The following is a 16397-nucleotide window of genomic DNA, read 5'->3' as shown; positions in this document are numbered from 1 at the left end:
CTGAGAAAAAAAAGAAAGAGTACAGACAGCCAAAAACTCGTCCCTCCTGATGCCTGTAATGATTTCTGGGTCCATAGCGGTGCTGATGTGTTCTGGTTCTGTTCAGGACGCAAGCTGCTCCAGATCCCCTCGCTTTGTTTTCACGATTTGCTTTCAAACTTGTATCAAACGACTGATCATCTCTTCATAACAGCCAAAAAGATTCAGTGTTAAATAAGAATAAATAAAATAGAGAAAAGACCAGTTTGGTGCTATATGAAAATTGTTCTTGGGGCCTTAAATGCCGCTTATACGTCCCAGTTTTAATAGCAGAGTTAAGTTAAGGTAGTTATATAAAGGCTGGAAATACGCCAGGGAAAAATAAAGGGAGAGAATTCCCTGAATCCTCATCACGCCTCTAAAATCTCTGCGTGCGCCGTTTCCCTTCATTTTCTGTACTTTGACAATGAGAGAAATTCCTGTTTGAGCGAAGCAAAAATCAGTCACTTCTTCTTGAGCTCATCGTCTCTAGTTATGCTAAATCATAATATATTTAATGGAACAGATCACTGAACAGCTCTAAAACTCAGCTTTTAACTTTGTTTACTGAATAATAAGAGAGGATATCTTTTTATCCCCACAGAGAAGAGCTTGTCCTCTCAGAAGAGCCAGTAGGTGGGCTGTGTGCCTAAAATGCTTTATAGTTGAAATGCTGCTGAAAATCTTTTCGCTGTTCCCCTCAAACTGTTAGAAAGCAGCTCTGATAAGTAAATAAAAACAGGATCAGATTCACTGGTGAGTTAGGGAACAAGAGTAAAGTTGCTAAAGAAAATAGAGAAAAATGTGGGAAAAGTTGCTCATTTATTGAATAAGAATGAACTTTTTCTTTAATTAGAACTACAGTTTAGGTTCTATGATGTCTTAAACTTATTCAATGTGTAAAATATGAGCTGAATTTTAACAGTTCAGGATTTAAATATGCCTCAAAATATTTTGCATTTCCTATAAATCTATAGAAGCAAAACCTTCCGTGTGATCAGTCCTCCACTAAAGATCCTTTAAGATTCTGGAAAGTTAACCACAAGAGAATCAGAAAATCTAACTTTAGAGATATAAAAATAAATGTGGAAACTCAGTTTCATGTCCTATCTGTGGTGGTAAGAAATGAAATACTTTATGGCTGTTGTAACAGCGTAGAGCGCCACCAAGTGTTTCTGCAATGAACAGACACAGGAAACAGCCAAAAAAAAACTCAAAACACACTTCTTTATTCATTTTTGACATTAAAAAACACAAGTCACATACATAGGGAGCAGGCGCCAACAAATTAACTGTTACATTCATGAAACACTAACCTATCAAGTTTCTTCAGTTTTTATACTAAGACAGGAGTTTGACCTATTACCCAAAAAAGAAAAAACATCAATGAAATATATTTATCTGTTCTACACTAACAGCTTCTGGTCTGAAATGAAGAGAAAACACACAACAAAGTGTTTCATTTAAGGCTTAATGCATTCACTTCAAAGCTGACCAACAAGAAGGAAATATTACTCAGAAATACATGAGATGGCAGTGCAGCCGGTTCTTGGCACTTAATCATTAAGCAGAAACATAAATGATCAGAGCGAACAGCAGACAAAGTGGCCTGTCTGCAACACTCCGATCTGCTCTTTAAAAGTCAAACACAGCTGTTGGAGACAAGCTGGAGGAAGAAGAGGGAGTTTACACTGGAAAGGCTACACACAGGCATGTTTCCTACCACATGGTAAAGCCAACAATATTCATTTTCATTTCTTTGCTGAACCCAGAAGCGCTTCAACATACACAGTTTCACCAAAACGCTGATTGGAGATGTTATCTGATGGTTAAAAAGGAGTGAAGTTAAAAGAGTCTGGACGGTGGAATGAAAGGCACTTGTGTCACACGAGTGTTTCTGAAGGCTTTACGAATTCAAGAAAAGAAAAAGTATTTCCAAACTGTCTTTATCTGGCTATAATATTAGGTGGATTAAAATAAGATATTAGGTGGCTAGAATAAGAATATTTTATAAGAAATAAAATTATAGTCACTGATGATTAGCTGAATGCTTGATTGATTTGATTTGATTGATAAATGACAAAATAATTTGGTCTAAACAAGATAAGAAAACTAAATTGCTCTAAGTGATAGTAAAACATCCAACAATATGGCATTTAAAACAGACCTCACATTCTTGAACATGAATTTTGGCATTACTGCTTGAGAGTTTAAGATTATAACAAAAGTTTAATTTTCTAATCAAACCAAAATAGATTTTTTATAGCACATTTAAAGCAAAGGCAATTATTTCTGCAGATTCACAGATCAGTTAATCAGTGGTTTTGCAGTCTTTGCAGTGCATTTATGATTCAATTTCATCATTTGATTGTACATTTTTAAATGTAAAAGAAAAAAAAACAAGACATAGAAAAAGAAAATAACACACAAGGAGAAACCCAACATAAAAAACCCTAAAATACATCAACAGATTAGTGTCATCTTCCTGAAGTATTGAGGCTTCATTTTCCCCATCTTCCAGATCTGCAGCTGCAAATAAAAATAAGTGAAACAAGCTGACCTATTCCTATTCATTCAGATTTCCTAAGCAGCAGCCTGGAGGATGACACAACTGTGTCAGCAGTACTAGCATAAGCTGGCTTACATTAAAGTCAGTACAATAGAAATGCCTGCTCCTAAAATGCATCTGATTTCAAAGACTAAAACTATAGAATCACATTAGACTGGCCAAGCTGGAAAAAGTGTGTCCACATAGCAGCAGTTTGCTAAGAAAGGACTTCAGATAGGAGCAGCATTACCTCCAGTAGTCTTAGAGTGCCCCTTGCGATATCAGTGTTTCTACTCAGCTCAACTGAAATTCTATGAATTCAGCCGATTTATTTATTTCTTTAGGTGGAAGCTTTGATTCATATGAGCCCTTATGTACTTCTAAACCTATAAATCCAAGCGAAGAGAGAACTGAAGCTAAACTTGCAGTAAAAGCTGATCCTGGACTGATTATCAGAGCTCTGCTGCCCTCTAGAGGTGAACTTAGGAAAACACACATGGTGAGGAAGGTTGGAGAGCTTGCAGAAAGAAGTTTAAAGTGATCAAATGTTCATTGTGATGGTGCAGATGCTGAAAAAAGTCACGGCAGAGGAATGATTCTCATCAGAGGATGAAGCGCTTTATCCGTTTTCTTCTGAGGTGCGACACTGAGCTGAGGCAGGAGTGACTCACACTGCTGGCTGAGACTCTGCACCGCACTAATCCTATGTGTGTACAAATCAGTGTAGAAGCTTCTCTATATGAGGAAAGGACTGGAAGTTGTATGCTTCTGACATGGCAGATGTGTGTTAGTGGATGTGTTTACTACAGGTGTGACGTGGAGCTGAGATTTAGTCAAATCCTTGCCAGTCGCTCTGCTCAGAGTCGTACTCCAGCTCCATACCGATGCAGCGAACTCCGTCCAGCAGCATGGGTGTACCGTGGTGACGATCTGGATGACAGACAGAGATAAAAGATATTTTTCTAGTGACAGTTCAGCTGGAAGCTATGGACAGTTTTATCTATACATTTTAGATACATGTTTTATTAGTCAGTGTTGTTACAAAGAACTTAGTGGACTAATTAGCTCTCCTTCCATATTACATGTATTAGAGCTGCTCAATCATGTGAGTCACCTTCCAGACAGATTCGAATATCTCTGATACAGAGATGGACATCGGGAATATGTATCTGGAGTTGCCCCATCAGGTGTACGGCCTTATTTCAGTGGAAAATTGATAAGTCATTATCACCTCCAAAAGACTAGCATTTACCTCAAAACTATCTACTTTTTCATAACCTAAAAACTCAATTCAAAGATTTGGGGTTTTTTATATAATTACTATTTATTTATTTTTCCGATGGCTCTGTACAATATTCATGAGTAGTCGAGTCTAACCTGCTGTAGAATAAGCTTTGTAAGCTAAGAAGAAGAGAAGATAAACAAGAGAAGAATCTTAAAAACTACTCAGAGGGAAGACATGCGAAGACTGAGTTCTTCACCATTTTAATGCGTTAAGACCCGACACATGAAAAAGTGGTAAAAAAAAGTCCAATTTTTAAAACATGTGGTCTTTATTGGGCCCTTTAACTAAATGTAACAAAAAAATTAACATTTTTTTTGGGGGGTGTATCTACTATTTATTACCATGTGATAGTTTAAAAACATTATAATATGGTTTTCTGCTTCTGGGTATCTGTTAGGGGACAGAAGTATCACATTGTGTTCAACAGGATTTTGAACAAAGTTTATACCATAAATTGAAGCAAAATGTCTTAGAAACTGTATGTAACAAATATGTCACATTGGGCTCTTATGGGTTAAAAAAAAAGAGAGAGCTCCAGTAGTGTAGGTATTTATGCCACAACACTTAAGCATCAGCCAGTTTGTTACTACACTATCTCCACTTCCAAGAGATCCAGGCTACAAGACCATGTGGGAACATGTGACAACAAAAGAAAAAGTCATACAAACTTGGTCCATGTGTGATACAGATGTAAAGGGGTGTAAAAATCCAACACACACATCACGCTCTGACTGCTGTGAAATTTGTAAGGTTTGAGTTGTTTTAAGGTTTTACTCTTCTCATGGCCACCTTCTGAGTAGCTTTAGAAATCCTGATTCTCCAAACAGAGTGCTGTGTAGTGCAAGTAAGACACTGCCTACTCAGAAGTACTTCATAAAACCACACTTCAAAACAAACAAAACATAAAACGCAATTAAAATCTGTTAGATAACAGATAACTGTGGAAAAATAAATCATGACAGAAATTTTCACAAAAATGGATGACATCATAAATAACACCAGAAAAAGGGTTATTTTAGGGTGCTGACTTAGAAGTTACCGAATCGATCTTTCCACATGTGTGTGTATGTATGTATGTATGTATGTATAAATAAATAAGATTACCAAGTATCATGAAAATTGTAATATATAAATAATAATAGAAGAAAAAGTTCTCGATGATTCCTGGAAATTCATGAAATGATGTAGTATTTACTCTACTGATTTTGATTATTTTAGATCCTACAAAAGTTCTGAACTAAAACAGTTATTTGTGTAGAACATGTGGGATTTTTTATGTGGATGCATTTCTTATCTATCTTATTAATCTTTTACCATTAACCAGATGAGATTTTTATGCATTTCAAATACATTTGTTCTAAAATCACAACCAAGGACGATGCGAGCTGCTCTTTTTTGCACTCTTTGGAGTTTATTGATCATATCTGCTGAGGCGTTTGACCAGACCACTGGGCAGTAGTCAAGATTTGACAAGATTAAAGCTTGTATTATTAATTTAACTGATATTAGTGACAAATGTGGCCTGCATCTTCTAATGACAGAGATGCCACTTCCCATTTTATTAACAATTTTATTTGCATGCGTCTTCCATGAAAGTTTGTCATCTATGTCGACTCACAGCAGGTTGGTCTCTTGCACTTGGTTGATAAATACCTAGTTGGTTTTAGAAACATTCAAAACAAGTGTGTGTTTTACCCAGTTTACAACTGCTTTTAAATCTTCTTTAAAAGCTGAATTTAACTCGATAGTGCAGATGTAGACAAGGTTGAGTCATCAGCATACATTCTTATGTTTGCCTTTCTCAGAACAAGTGGCAGGTCATTAGTAAAAAATAGTAAACAAAGGTCCCAAACAACTCCCCTGTGGTACCCCACAAGACACAGCACTCGTACACAGAAAAACAACCATTAATGAAAACTGTGTGTGTTCTGTTAGATAGCTCCTAAGAAAGGACAATGCAGACACTTCAAACCCATAACATTCAAGTTTTTCCAACAATAAATTCTGATCAATTAAATCAAATGCTGCAGGAAAATCCAACATAATAGCACAACTACTTTCTTTTTATCCATTTCCCTTAGCCATTTGTCATTTGAATTAGATTCAATTCAAGATTCAAAGTGTTATTTGCACATTAAGGAAACAAGTTTCCCTGAACAATTAGAGCTGATGTTGTGGAGTGACTCTTGCAATATGCATGTTGAAAGTCTGTTATTAAATCAGTCAAAGAAAAGTAGTTTGAAATTTGTTCAAGTATTACACATTCCATAATTTCACTTAGTACAGGTAAGAGGCTGTGTGCTCCTGAAAATGGCAAATTCTTGTTTTTCGGTAGTGGAATTATCTGGACATGCTTCCAGTGTAGTGGACACAGACAGCTGGAAAAACACATATTCATAACAGGACAGAACTTTAATAAGTGAGAACTTTGCAACTTCCTCCGAGACCATTTTTAGTAGCTTGCCATTAAGGTTGAGTCCAGGATCATTTTAACAAAAGCATTGAAAACTGTCTTGTTGCTGCTGGAGCAGGACGGTGAACATTTCCTTCTGCTTAGGAAGTGGATCACTTACCTGCTCCAGAGAGACTTGCTCATCTTTACGTTTAGTTTCAGTCTTTTGGGCCCCATTGTTCTCCAGTGACTGGGCCTTGGCTCAGACTGTTTGCTGGGCTGCTACAGCTGCTGCTAGAGTTGCCTCAGCTGGACCTGGTCACCACTGCTAGTTAATGCAGTATAAAGCATTCTGAACTTTCTCATTCACACACTCCAGTGGCAGCCAGTCTGCTGCAGGGACCAACTGGGATCAGTGACAGTTCAGTATATATGGGAGATGAGATTGAATCTATTTATCACTAGAGCTTCAAAATGGGGGTCAGATTACGCTTAAAAAGAATTTGCTGGAATAATTTGTTTTCCAACCATGTTGGAAATCAAGTGCTTGTATTTGTTCCAAATAGCTGCACTAAAAAGCAGAGTGAAAAGTTATCCATCACTGAGAGAGCAAGAACACGTTGTCAATTAAATGGGAGGATTACACTGTTTTGTGAAATTTGACAAAACGGCTGTGTAAAGAAAGAACAGATAACTTTAAACTTCTCTCATCAGTAAGAACTTTGAGAATTTTGGAAAAAATGATCATTTTCAGAAGGTTCTTAGACTTCAATTGCATCAAACCTGATGTTAATTTTAAAAGTTAAGATAGTCAAGCATTGGTCTCAAACTCCAGGGTAATCCACGCTAAGTGTACTGAAAACTAAATGAAAGGCTGCGCTGAGAGAAGCGTCTCTCCCCTCGCCCTGCCCCCTACTTCCTGGAAGTGTCAGCTTACATGCAGTCAAAGACCCTCCCATATATGAATCCTCCCATCTGGCAGTCTCAAGTCCCACACGCAACAAAGCGTGACCCAATAAATCATCACTTATGTTTAGAGCTACCAAGCTGAAGACAATTTACACAATGGTGGTAAGAACTGATAACGTTCCTCTTTATGGTGACGTTATGGTAAACACAGCTGTTTTAGTAAATCCATCAGAACCTACAATTTACAGCAACATATTTATGCTTGCATATAGTGCTTTTTCTCCTCCTAAGAAAGAGGAATCACTGTGTGCACTCTCCTGAGTGCACATTCAAATTACCCATGGGCCTTTGCTACATTGTAGATGCATTGGTGGTTCAGTGGTAGAATTCTCGCCTGCCACGCGGGAGGCCCGGGTTCGATTCCCGGCCAATGCAATACACTTTTCATTTTGTTTCTCTCTCCATTCCCACTTACTTACATATATTTTAAAGACTAGGACACAATATACAAGCTCATTTAGACATTTGATTTAAACTGAATGCCTAAAAGGGAAATCGACCAAAGACTTTTAATATAGTGTTTAATTTGTCATGCAACATTTAACTACCTACTACTACTTTCACAACTCCTGCAGTACAACCTGACAGACACTTTGAACAGTTTCACCACTTCTTTCTACAAAACTAGCAACTACAAATGCACCAACTTGCATTTATGTCATCTGATAAATTCTTAAATGTTTTCTGTAAGACATTCATCTTTCTGTAAGAATGTCATCTGCCTAAATAAGGTTAAAAAAAGGTTAAAAAGAAATAAAAGAATACTAAGGACTCATTCAGGCTCTTATCTAAAAGCAGTGGCGCAGCAGAGGTAAAGGTCTAACTTAATCCATTGATCTGGTTTTCATCCAGGCCTCGATTACACCAACATCTGGACAGATGTTCAGGCCCCGCTTTGTGAGGAAAAATAAACTCTTAACACAGGCATCATTCTTTCTCTGTGCAGGAACATGGAAATACACAAAACACTATTCACACAAGCACACATACACCCCCTTTACCTAATTATTTATATGCTGACACAAATGCCAAGAATCTAATTTACTCTTGCTGGCAAAGCGTTACGTGTCTGGGAAAGATGCAGGTATACATGGTATTAATTTATATGTACCAAAAAGAGCAGCTCATTTATTGTGATCTTTCATATACATTTACTGTTTCTCTATCTGTCAACAAAAGTAACATTTTTTTGGGATTGAATTTAATAAAATCTTAACGTTTGGCCACCAGCAGGGGGCAGCAGCACACCAGAGAAAACACTGCAAGCTCTAGTTTGGATTTCAAAACCTAAACTGACAGAAATAAGACATGTTTCATTTATCAAGCCTTAGTTTGCAAAATGTGATTTAAAAAAGCTGTTAAAATAAAATCAGTGTTGACTGTACAGCTGGATCATTTTACCAACCTAGAATAAAAACTCTATGAACGATGTCTCAATTATCCAAAAATACTGAAATACTGCAACATTATGTAGAATAAAATATCACAAGGTTGCACTTTGATGATTAAAAAATAAATAAATCAAGTGATACTTAAAAAATAATTGATTAAATATTTGGGTTTTACATAACTAGCCTGACAAGAGCAATAATTAAAAACATTACCTTAAGTTTTAGAAATCTGCAACTTGTTTGTGTTTCTTTTTCAAACAAATGACATGCTTATTGTGGAGTAAATGATGTTTCTCAATCCATCAGCTGTCAAAAAGTATTCTACAGCAGTGGTTCCCAAACCTGGGGTCCCCTAAAGAGCACAAAGCTTTGAACATTTAATGCTACTGTGATTAATGTCTACACATATCTACGTATTTTAAGAAAAACCAGTAAGAACATATGTTGTTAATTTAACTTTGGCTTTATGGAAGGACAGGACTCAGCCAGAATGCAGTGTTTATGGTGAGAGTGTCACTTTTAAAAGCATAAAACCAAGCATGGTTTCAGCACAGGGTGGGCAGGGGGTCCACAGCTTTTCAGTATATGCATGAAGTGGGTCCTCAAGGTAAACCGGTTGGGAACCACCGTTCTACAGCCTGGTGTGATGTAATATTAACAGCTTATACAAGCACCCAGAAAACTGAGATTATCATCACTTTTAAGAGTTAAAACAACCTCACCCATGATTCTGGCGTGAACTTTGACTCTGACACAGACATCCTCGTTGGTTTCACTCAGCAGCAGCACCTCCTCACACAGAACTCCCTCCTGCAGGGCAATGTACTCACACTTTATCTTCAGGCCTCCTGGAATCACACAGAAACATACAGAGAAGAGCGATTTGGTTTCCTCTTTTCTGCCAAGTTTCACTATGCACACAATTGTTCTTTGTCTATCTGCATGAGTTGTTGCTTTTTAATGTAGGACAAAATGTATCAGGCAAACAATCGGGCGGCCGAGCGAGCGAAATGTCAACACAGCTGACTCACAAGTAAACACTCATGAATTGATCAAACATAGTTGTACACCTGTTAACATCAGCTGAGTCTGACAGTAATATAAAGGGTGTAACAGTGAGCTCAAAGTAAAGGTCAGTAACCTCCTTCAGTTACAGCCATGTATGACTGGGCATGGGCACAACTCCCAGAGACATTAAAAGATCACCTTTGGCCTATTTCATTTAGTGGTTACAACTCAACTTTCTATTATGCTCCAACATAATAAAAGGCAAGCCTGGTGGGAGGATTTATAACTAATTTAAATATCAATTAATAGTTGTACTTCAAGGAAGCTTGATAAATACTGAGACTATAATATTAATTATGCTGTTCAGCAAGAAAATATATTCCAATTCATGTCCAAAATATAGATTAAGATAAAAAAAATTAATAATATGGCAAGTTAGTCTTTTTTCCTTTTAATATTTTAAAATTCCTTCTTTAAAGTCATTAATCAAACTGGCAGCACATGAAGTCATGCCAAACATAATTAAGACACCAGTTATAATAATTCCATTTTTTGTTAACAGCATTGTTTTCCAGATGTCTGCTAGGTGCTAGCTGAGCATGAGGAGAATTAAACTGTCTCTCTCAGTTGGTCATGAACTCACCTTCCGGTGCTGGTGTGATGTCAGTGATCCGGAGGTGTGGACTGGGCACTGGTGCTGGACATACATCTCTACCCAGACCTGAGACCTCCGGCAGGGTAAACACAATTTCGTAGCGGTGCTGTGTCTTCAGGAAGCCAACCTAAGACAGGTAGAGACATTCAAAGACAGGTAGAGACATTCAAAGACAGGTAGAGACATTTAAAGACAGGTAGAGACATTCAAATGGTTCAGTGGTAAAGATATAAAACTAAAGATCTGGCAATAAAGAAAAAAAAAAGAGGGCAATGCTATTATTGACCCTCCCATTTCACACCGTACTACAGGGACAGATGAGTGGGATGAGGAGAGAACAATAGAGAATGATTTCTATGGTGGGAAACTGGTTTAGGCTTGACCTCATACTGCACAATGGATCTATTACAGGTGCATAAATAAAGGATTCATTTTAAGAGCATCATGGTATTTTCCTCGAGGGAGTCCTCTCTTAGAAAACAATTAGTTATTTCTGTGGTGGGTTTTAAGTGCTTTTTGCTCAGTCTATTCCTGACCTGGTGGGAGTAGCTGGAGGTGTGGGAAGGAAACAAGTCTGACTGGTCCCAAAAAGAAATGTTTAGGTATGGGGCAAGTGGCTTTAATTTGGATGGCTCACTCATAGGCCAAACAGACAGTGCCTTATTTTCTGTGCTTTATCTCCTTATAAATGGAATGGATTTATAATTGACATTTATTCACAACCAGCTGTCTTGACATTTTAGAAGTTCAAGAAATTAAGTTTACAGACTTAAACTGGCTAAACAACAAAGAAAAACATTTTAGTTGTGGCTCTGGCAGGACCCTCTGAGTTTATGATGAGGAGGTTTTATGTGGTTGGCTCAGCTTTAATGTATATAGAATAAAACCAATTAGATATAAAACCAATTACAGTTGAAAATAGCAACAGTAGGCTGCCCCCAGGTTATGGTATAAGGATAAGTCAGAATTAAATTTAGCAAAGAGAAAAATTCATGAGGAATCATCTCAGTGAGAAGCAAGGAAATCCTCACAGAGGACACAGGATAAAAAGAAATACAGAGAGGGAGACCGTGGGGAAGTGCAGGCAACGAGAGATAACATATATAAGCCCCCCTGGTTAGGGCTGCAAACGTCAGCTTCAGCCCCCACAACCTTGAGTTACAGTAAAGGCGCAGAGCAGAGGATCTAAACAGCATTAAGAGAACAGCAAGAGAGCCAACAATGAAGAAATATTGCAGAAAAACAGAATAATTTTTACTGATCGTGTTCTCACTCACAACCCCAATCTGTCAACTGACCCTGAAATACTGGGATATTTAGAATTTCATGCAGGGGAAAAAAAGGTTAACAAGCAACATGTCTCAGTAATTACTGAGATCAAGAAGTAAAAAATAAGTTGGGCCTTAAAGCATTTAAAATCTAATGTTCATCATGGATGGCTGAGGGCACATCTTGGCTTTTAGGCATATTTAAAAAAAAAAATAAGAGCACCCAACAGAAGAGACAGCTTTTCATATTTGCAGCAAAAGAGGTGAAGGTCAAAGGAACCAACGCCACTAAACTCTGTAAGCCCTTCGTTTTAATGTGTGTGTTTTTTGTGTGTCCGTGCACTCCAAGCTCATCACTTTCAGCAGGGATGAGCTTTTAAATATTAGACAGCTCACTTTGGACACTTCCAACTTTCTAGTCAGACCTGGAAGGTTTTTCAGAACTTCTAGCTGGTGGAGCAGCAACACTTTATAAACTGTGGAAGAAACTCAGACGGGATAGGCGAGCTGCCGTGCTCGTGAAGCTCAGATAATGGGGTTTCCGCAACGTGTTCACGACCATTACTTTGCCAATGTCCGCTCTCTCTGCCAACAAGATGGACAAGCAGCTTCTTCTGAACAGAACCAGGGGCCGTCCCCACGACACCGGCTTGCAGCAAAACCGCAAAAGTATTTTAACAAACCACCCTTTCATCCCCACGCAGCCAGGGATTAGCCTCCATGAAACCGACCATGTCTGAAGCCAGGTACCAAAGTGGATAGGTTTGAGTCCTCTACCGTCTGTGGTACTGTGCAGACAGCGAAGCCACACAACTCGAGGATATGACGTCAATGTGATGAACACATGTACCGATTCTTTGTAGTCAATCATTTTTTGAAGAGGAAGCTCAACTTATTTAGGCCAAAGGAATGTTTTTGCTTCGCAGTGAAATCTCAGCTATCTTCTCTTCTCTGCTTCTGATGTGAACTTCCTGCAACACGCAGTGAGCCTTTTATCTGCACATGCCTTGTTTTGCTCTAGCTTTGGAGTGTTACTCTTTAGCACCCCCCCACAGCCTTGTTGTATGTACTACAGCGGTGTCATGGGGATGTTAGTTTTCGCCACCGTTTTCACGTCGTTTTCACACCTGAACCAGCTTCAGTGTCATGTGGACATAGCCCCTATCCCAGACAGCGGACTGTATCACCCAGCTGTTCCACACACAACGCAATACGGAGTTGTCAGGGAAATCAAAGGGTGGTGGAATATGCTTCTACATATATGAAGGCTGGTGTACTGATGTCAAGTGTGGTACATAAACATTGCGCCCTGAACCTAGTGTTACTTGTTCTGAACTGTCAGCCTTTTTATTCACCACAGGAGTTTTTTCCTTCATCTTCATTGGGGTCTACATCCCACATCAGGCCTCTGAGCAAGGCTATACAGCGGAAGTCTGAACAGATCACATGTTTAGAACAGGCCACACAGACTCTCTGGTTATAATTTTAGGTTACTTTAACAGCAAAACACTTAACCACGATGTGTCTAAATTCAGTGAAAAATGTGAATTGTTCCACCAGGGACAACAGCATGTTGGACCATTGTTACACTGGTGTGAAACATGCTCATCACTCTCCTACCCACACAGCTTTGGAACAATGACCACTCCTACAGGCAAAAACAAAAATCTAATAAGCCTGGAGTCAGATCTGTGGAGAAGTGGTCTGACAAAGCCAAACAGGAACTTCAGGATTGTTTCAACACCAGTGTTTTTGAAGCTCTAGCCACCAACCCTGATAAATGTATGAGGTCATTGTGACATCATACATTAGCTTTATAAGGCTGTATGTGCCAACCAAGTTCATCTCGCTCATACAGTAACAATAAACATTGTTTCGTTCCAAGGAGGATGCCCACAGGAGCAGGGACCTGTACAGACACGCCAGGAACACGTTGTCAAGAAGACCGGAGTGGCCAAGAGGCTCTACTCTGAAAAGCTGAGGAACCAGTTTTCAGCTATTGACCCAACAAGTGTGAAAAGGCCTGTAGGACCAGCTACAGAACACGCCCTGCCCCCACTGCTGAAGTCAACAGATACGAAGGCGCACTTCACACCTGTTCCTGTCCTCACTGCAGCTGCTCCTCCTACACACACCTCCCCGGCTCAGCACTAAGGGGCTGAATTTAATTGTTTTTACAATGCATCGCAATGCAGACGTAGACAAAAACATATAGTTAGAATGGCATGAATTTTTCTGAGTTAAGTTCATTTTGTGAGTTTGTCACTACAAACACCCTTTTTCAACAATAAAAAAACAATTAAACGAAATTAATAAAAAGCTAAGTCTCGCTGGGGTTGAAAGCCAAAGAATAAAAATGGGTTTTAAGACAAGTTTTAAAATAGATTGAAGGGGCCTCTGAAATAAAAGCATGTATCACCGTTTCGAAATGCTGTGAGAAAAGATTTAACCTTTGCCAATTGCCTTAAATGATAAAAACACGACTTGACTACAGCTCTAATTTGGCTAATTTAAAATCACTGCCCAACTTAAAACCCAGGTTGGTGATGGTGTTCTTAAAATATCCTGTCAGGGGTCCCAAATTAACAGAAACAAACAAAAATATGCAAATGACTGCAGCTTTCTTGAGAATTTGGTGCATTAATTTACATTTATACTTACAGTTTTGACAAAAGGATGAAAAAAGATTTAACTCTGGAGCACCAAAGCCTATTTTAGTTCTGCATGTACATGTAAGACGTTTTGACTTCCAACTGAATTATCTGGGTTGTTTGGTTTTGAGAATGATTTCAATTAGATAACATATTAAAATGCACTTTAAAAGTCTAATTTAGGTTGATTGAACAATTCTTCTTTTTTCCTGGTGCCCTTGAAATTTAATAAGTGTTGCCAAGTAAAGATACACATCCATCACCCATTGACCCATAATCTGTTTACTTCCAGTAATGCAATTACACTTTCATCTGTGTAAACATACTGTCTGTGAAGCAGTTCTCGACCTCATGTCTCATTGATGGAAAGGTCCTAAATGTTGGTTTTTGGTGTTATGTGTCACAAAGGGTTAAAAATGAATGGCTTCTGCAGCCACAGCTCTTCGATCAAGTCGTTACAGCACTGAAAGCTGCTCATTTCTACGTCTTTGACAGCGAGTAAACAAGAACATACAGAAAATGTGCAAATTCAAATCATCTTCATCAAAACAGAGTATAATACAGCTGTTGTGTGCATACCATTTACATCCCACATACTCCCACCACATCGTTGGTCTGTCTAGTTCAGCAACCCCCCGACTGTTTCCATAGCAACCCCCCCGAAAAAGAATTCTCTGAAAAGAGATAGTATGCTGGGTTGACTGTACTCACTCCACTGTCAAGCATGTTTCAAGAAACCACACACACACACACACAAACAGACAAACAGATCAGTCTGTAACTGTGAGAGTTGGTAGCTCATCTACAAACACAATGCTGTGAATTAATATCAACAATTGCTGAGGGTTAGTTTGAGGGAAGAGAACTTTCTCATGTGATCTAGCAGGAGAAGAAAACATCCAAGAATATCTTTAATCTGAAAGTCATATCTGAGCCGCATTTATCCAAAATGCAACAAAAAAACAAGATTTGTTTGGTGGCCTAAATAGAACAAAAATGAGAAGAAATACACTTTGCTGAGTGTGTAATCCTGGTAGAAATAAATTTAAGACACTAAAAGAAAAAAGGACAAATGCTCAAAAATTTTTTTATAATCTGTGTTAGTATACAAATATAAAAATGTCAAATATGTTCACATATCAATTTAATTATGAAAATATGTACATATACTTTCAAAACACAATGCACTAGTATAATATATATAGGAAATAGATTTTCTTAGTGGTTCTATCACACTTAAGGTCACACTTCATTTCACACTGGCGAGATAAAGTTAAAAGGGCTTTAACCCCCTTATAGTTCTTTGGTTTTCCTTACCTATCACACTCCATTTTACAATTTATTCATCAGATATGTTGTTTTGAGTATTGGCATTATGTAATCACAGGGCTTTGGTCCCTTGATTTATTCAAGAAAAAAAAAAAAAACCCTACAGAGTCTTTAAAGAGATTATGGATACTCAGTGTATTGAGTACTTTTGAGTAGTTCTTTTATATGATGGTTATTGTGTCCATATATAAGGATGACAGGACTGACAAGTAGTCAGTTACACTGATGATTAAGATTACCATTTCATTTGTCAGGAAGATATAATCCCTCTCACATGCTTAGGCCTATGTAATGTGTCTTATGTGACATGATTTTTTTTCCTTCTTGAAAAATAAATATTGTTTGTGAGAATATATCTATCTAAAATAATGGACTGAATCACAAAATGATGCAACCATCTACAGCCGTGCCGTGGGTCATATGCAAGTAAAGGCTCAAATGTCAAGGTAGGAGCTGACAGCAGAGAACCAGATGAGAGGTCTGATATCACTGTTCTGAGCCTTTATAGCCAACACGGGAGATTAACAGTGATAAGAAGACTTTAATCTTTGCCTGGATGTTTCCACAGATAAGACTTATTCATTTTCTCAGAAAGTAAAGGGACTGGCATGTCAAATCTAGGAGTTACATCCAGACATCATATCAACAACCTAAAAAAAATTATATTAAAGAGTGTATGTTTGATTTAATTTGTGTTTAACTCAATATGTACAATCTGGATTAATAGTAGTCTCATTTGGGTTTACTGACCTTTGTGCGACCTTTTACTGACATCTCAGCATATCCTTAACTTGCTATAAATAACTTTGACTTATATCACACTTTCTGGTAAATGTAGCATCCTTGAAGCACACAGGGACTGAATTAAAATCCTACAGAACAT

At 38.0% G+C, this 16397-nt stretch overlaps 1 protein-coding gene and 1 non-coding gene across 3 annotated transcripts in view; one reads left to right on the top strand and one right to left on the bottom strand.

Moving 5' to 3' along the window:
- Nucleotides 1-1231: 1231 nt before the first annotated feature.
- The window catches only part of c5h20orf27 (chromosome 5 C20orf27 homolog), a 38687-nt gene continuing 23521 nt past the window's right edge, over nt 1232-16397 (bottom strand). For both annotated transcript variants that reach the window (XM_041984981.1, XM_041984979.1), the window contains exons 4-6: nt 10255-10393; nt 9326-9451; nt 1232-3496 (exon numbers count right to left, since the gene is read on the bottom strand). In XM_041984981.1, coding sequence (XP_041840915.1) covers nt 3396-3496; nt 9326-9451; nt 10255-10393 — 366 coding nt within the window. In that variant the 3' untranslated portion in view covers nt 1232-3395. The remainder of the gene's footprint in view (nt 3497-9325; nt 9452-10254; nt 10394-16397) is intronic.
- trnag-gcc lies at nt 7517-7587 on the top strand. Its single transcript has one exon. It is a non-coding gene; the product is annotated as a tRNA-Gly (tRNA).

Source organism: Melanotaenia boesemani, chromosome 5 (genome assembly GCF_017639745.1).
Source record: "Melanotaenia boesemani isolate fMelBoe1 chromosome 5, fMelBoe1.pri, whole genome shotgun sequence".
Lineage (NCBI taxonomy): Eukaryota > Metazoa > Chordata > Actinopteri > Atheriniformes > Melanotaeniidae > Melanotaenia > Melanotaenia boesemani.
This window is presented reverse-complemented; position numbering and strand designations above follow the sequence as displayed.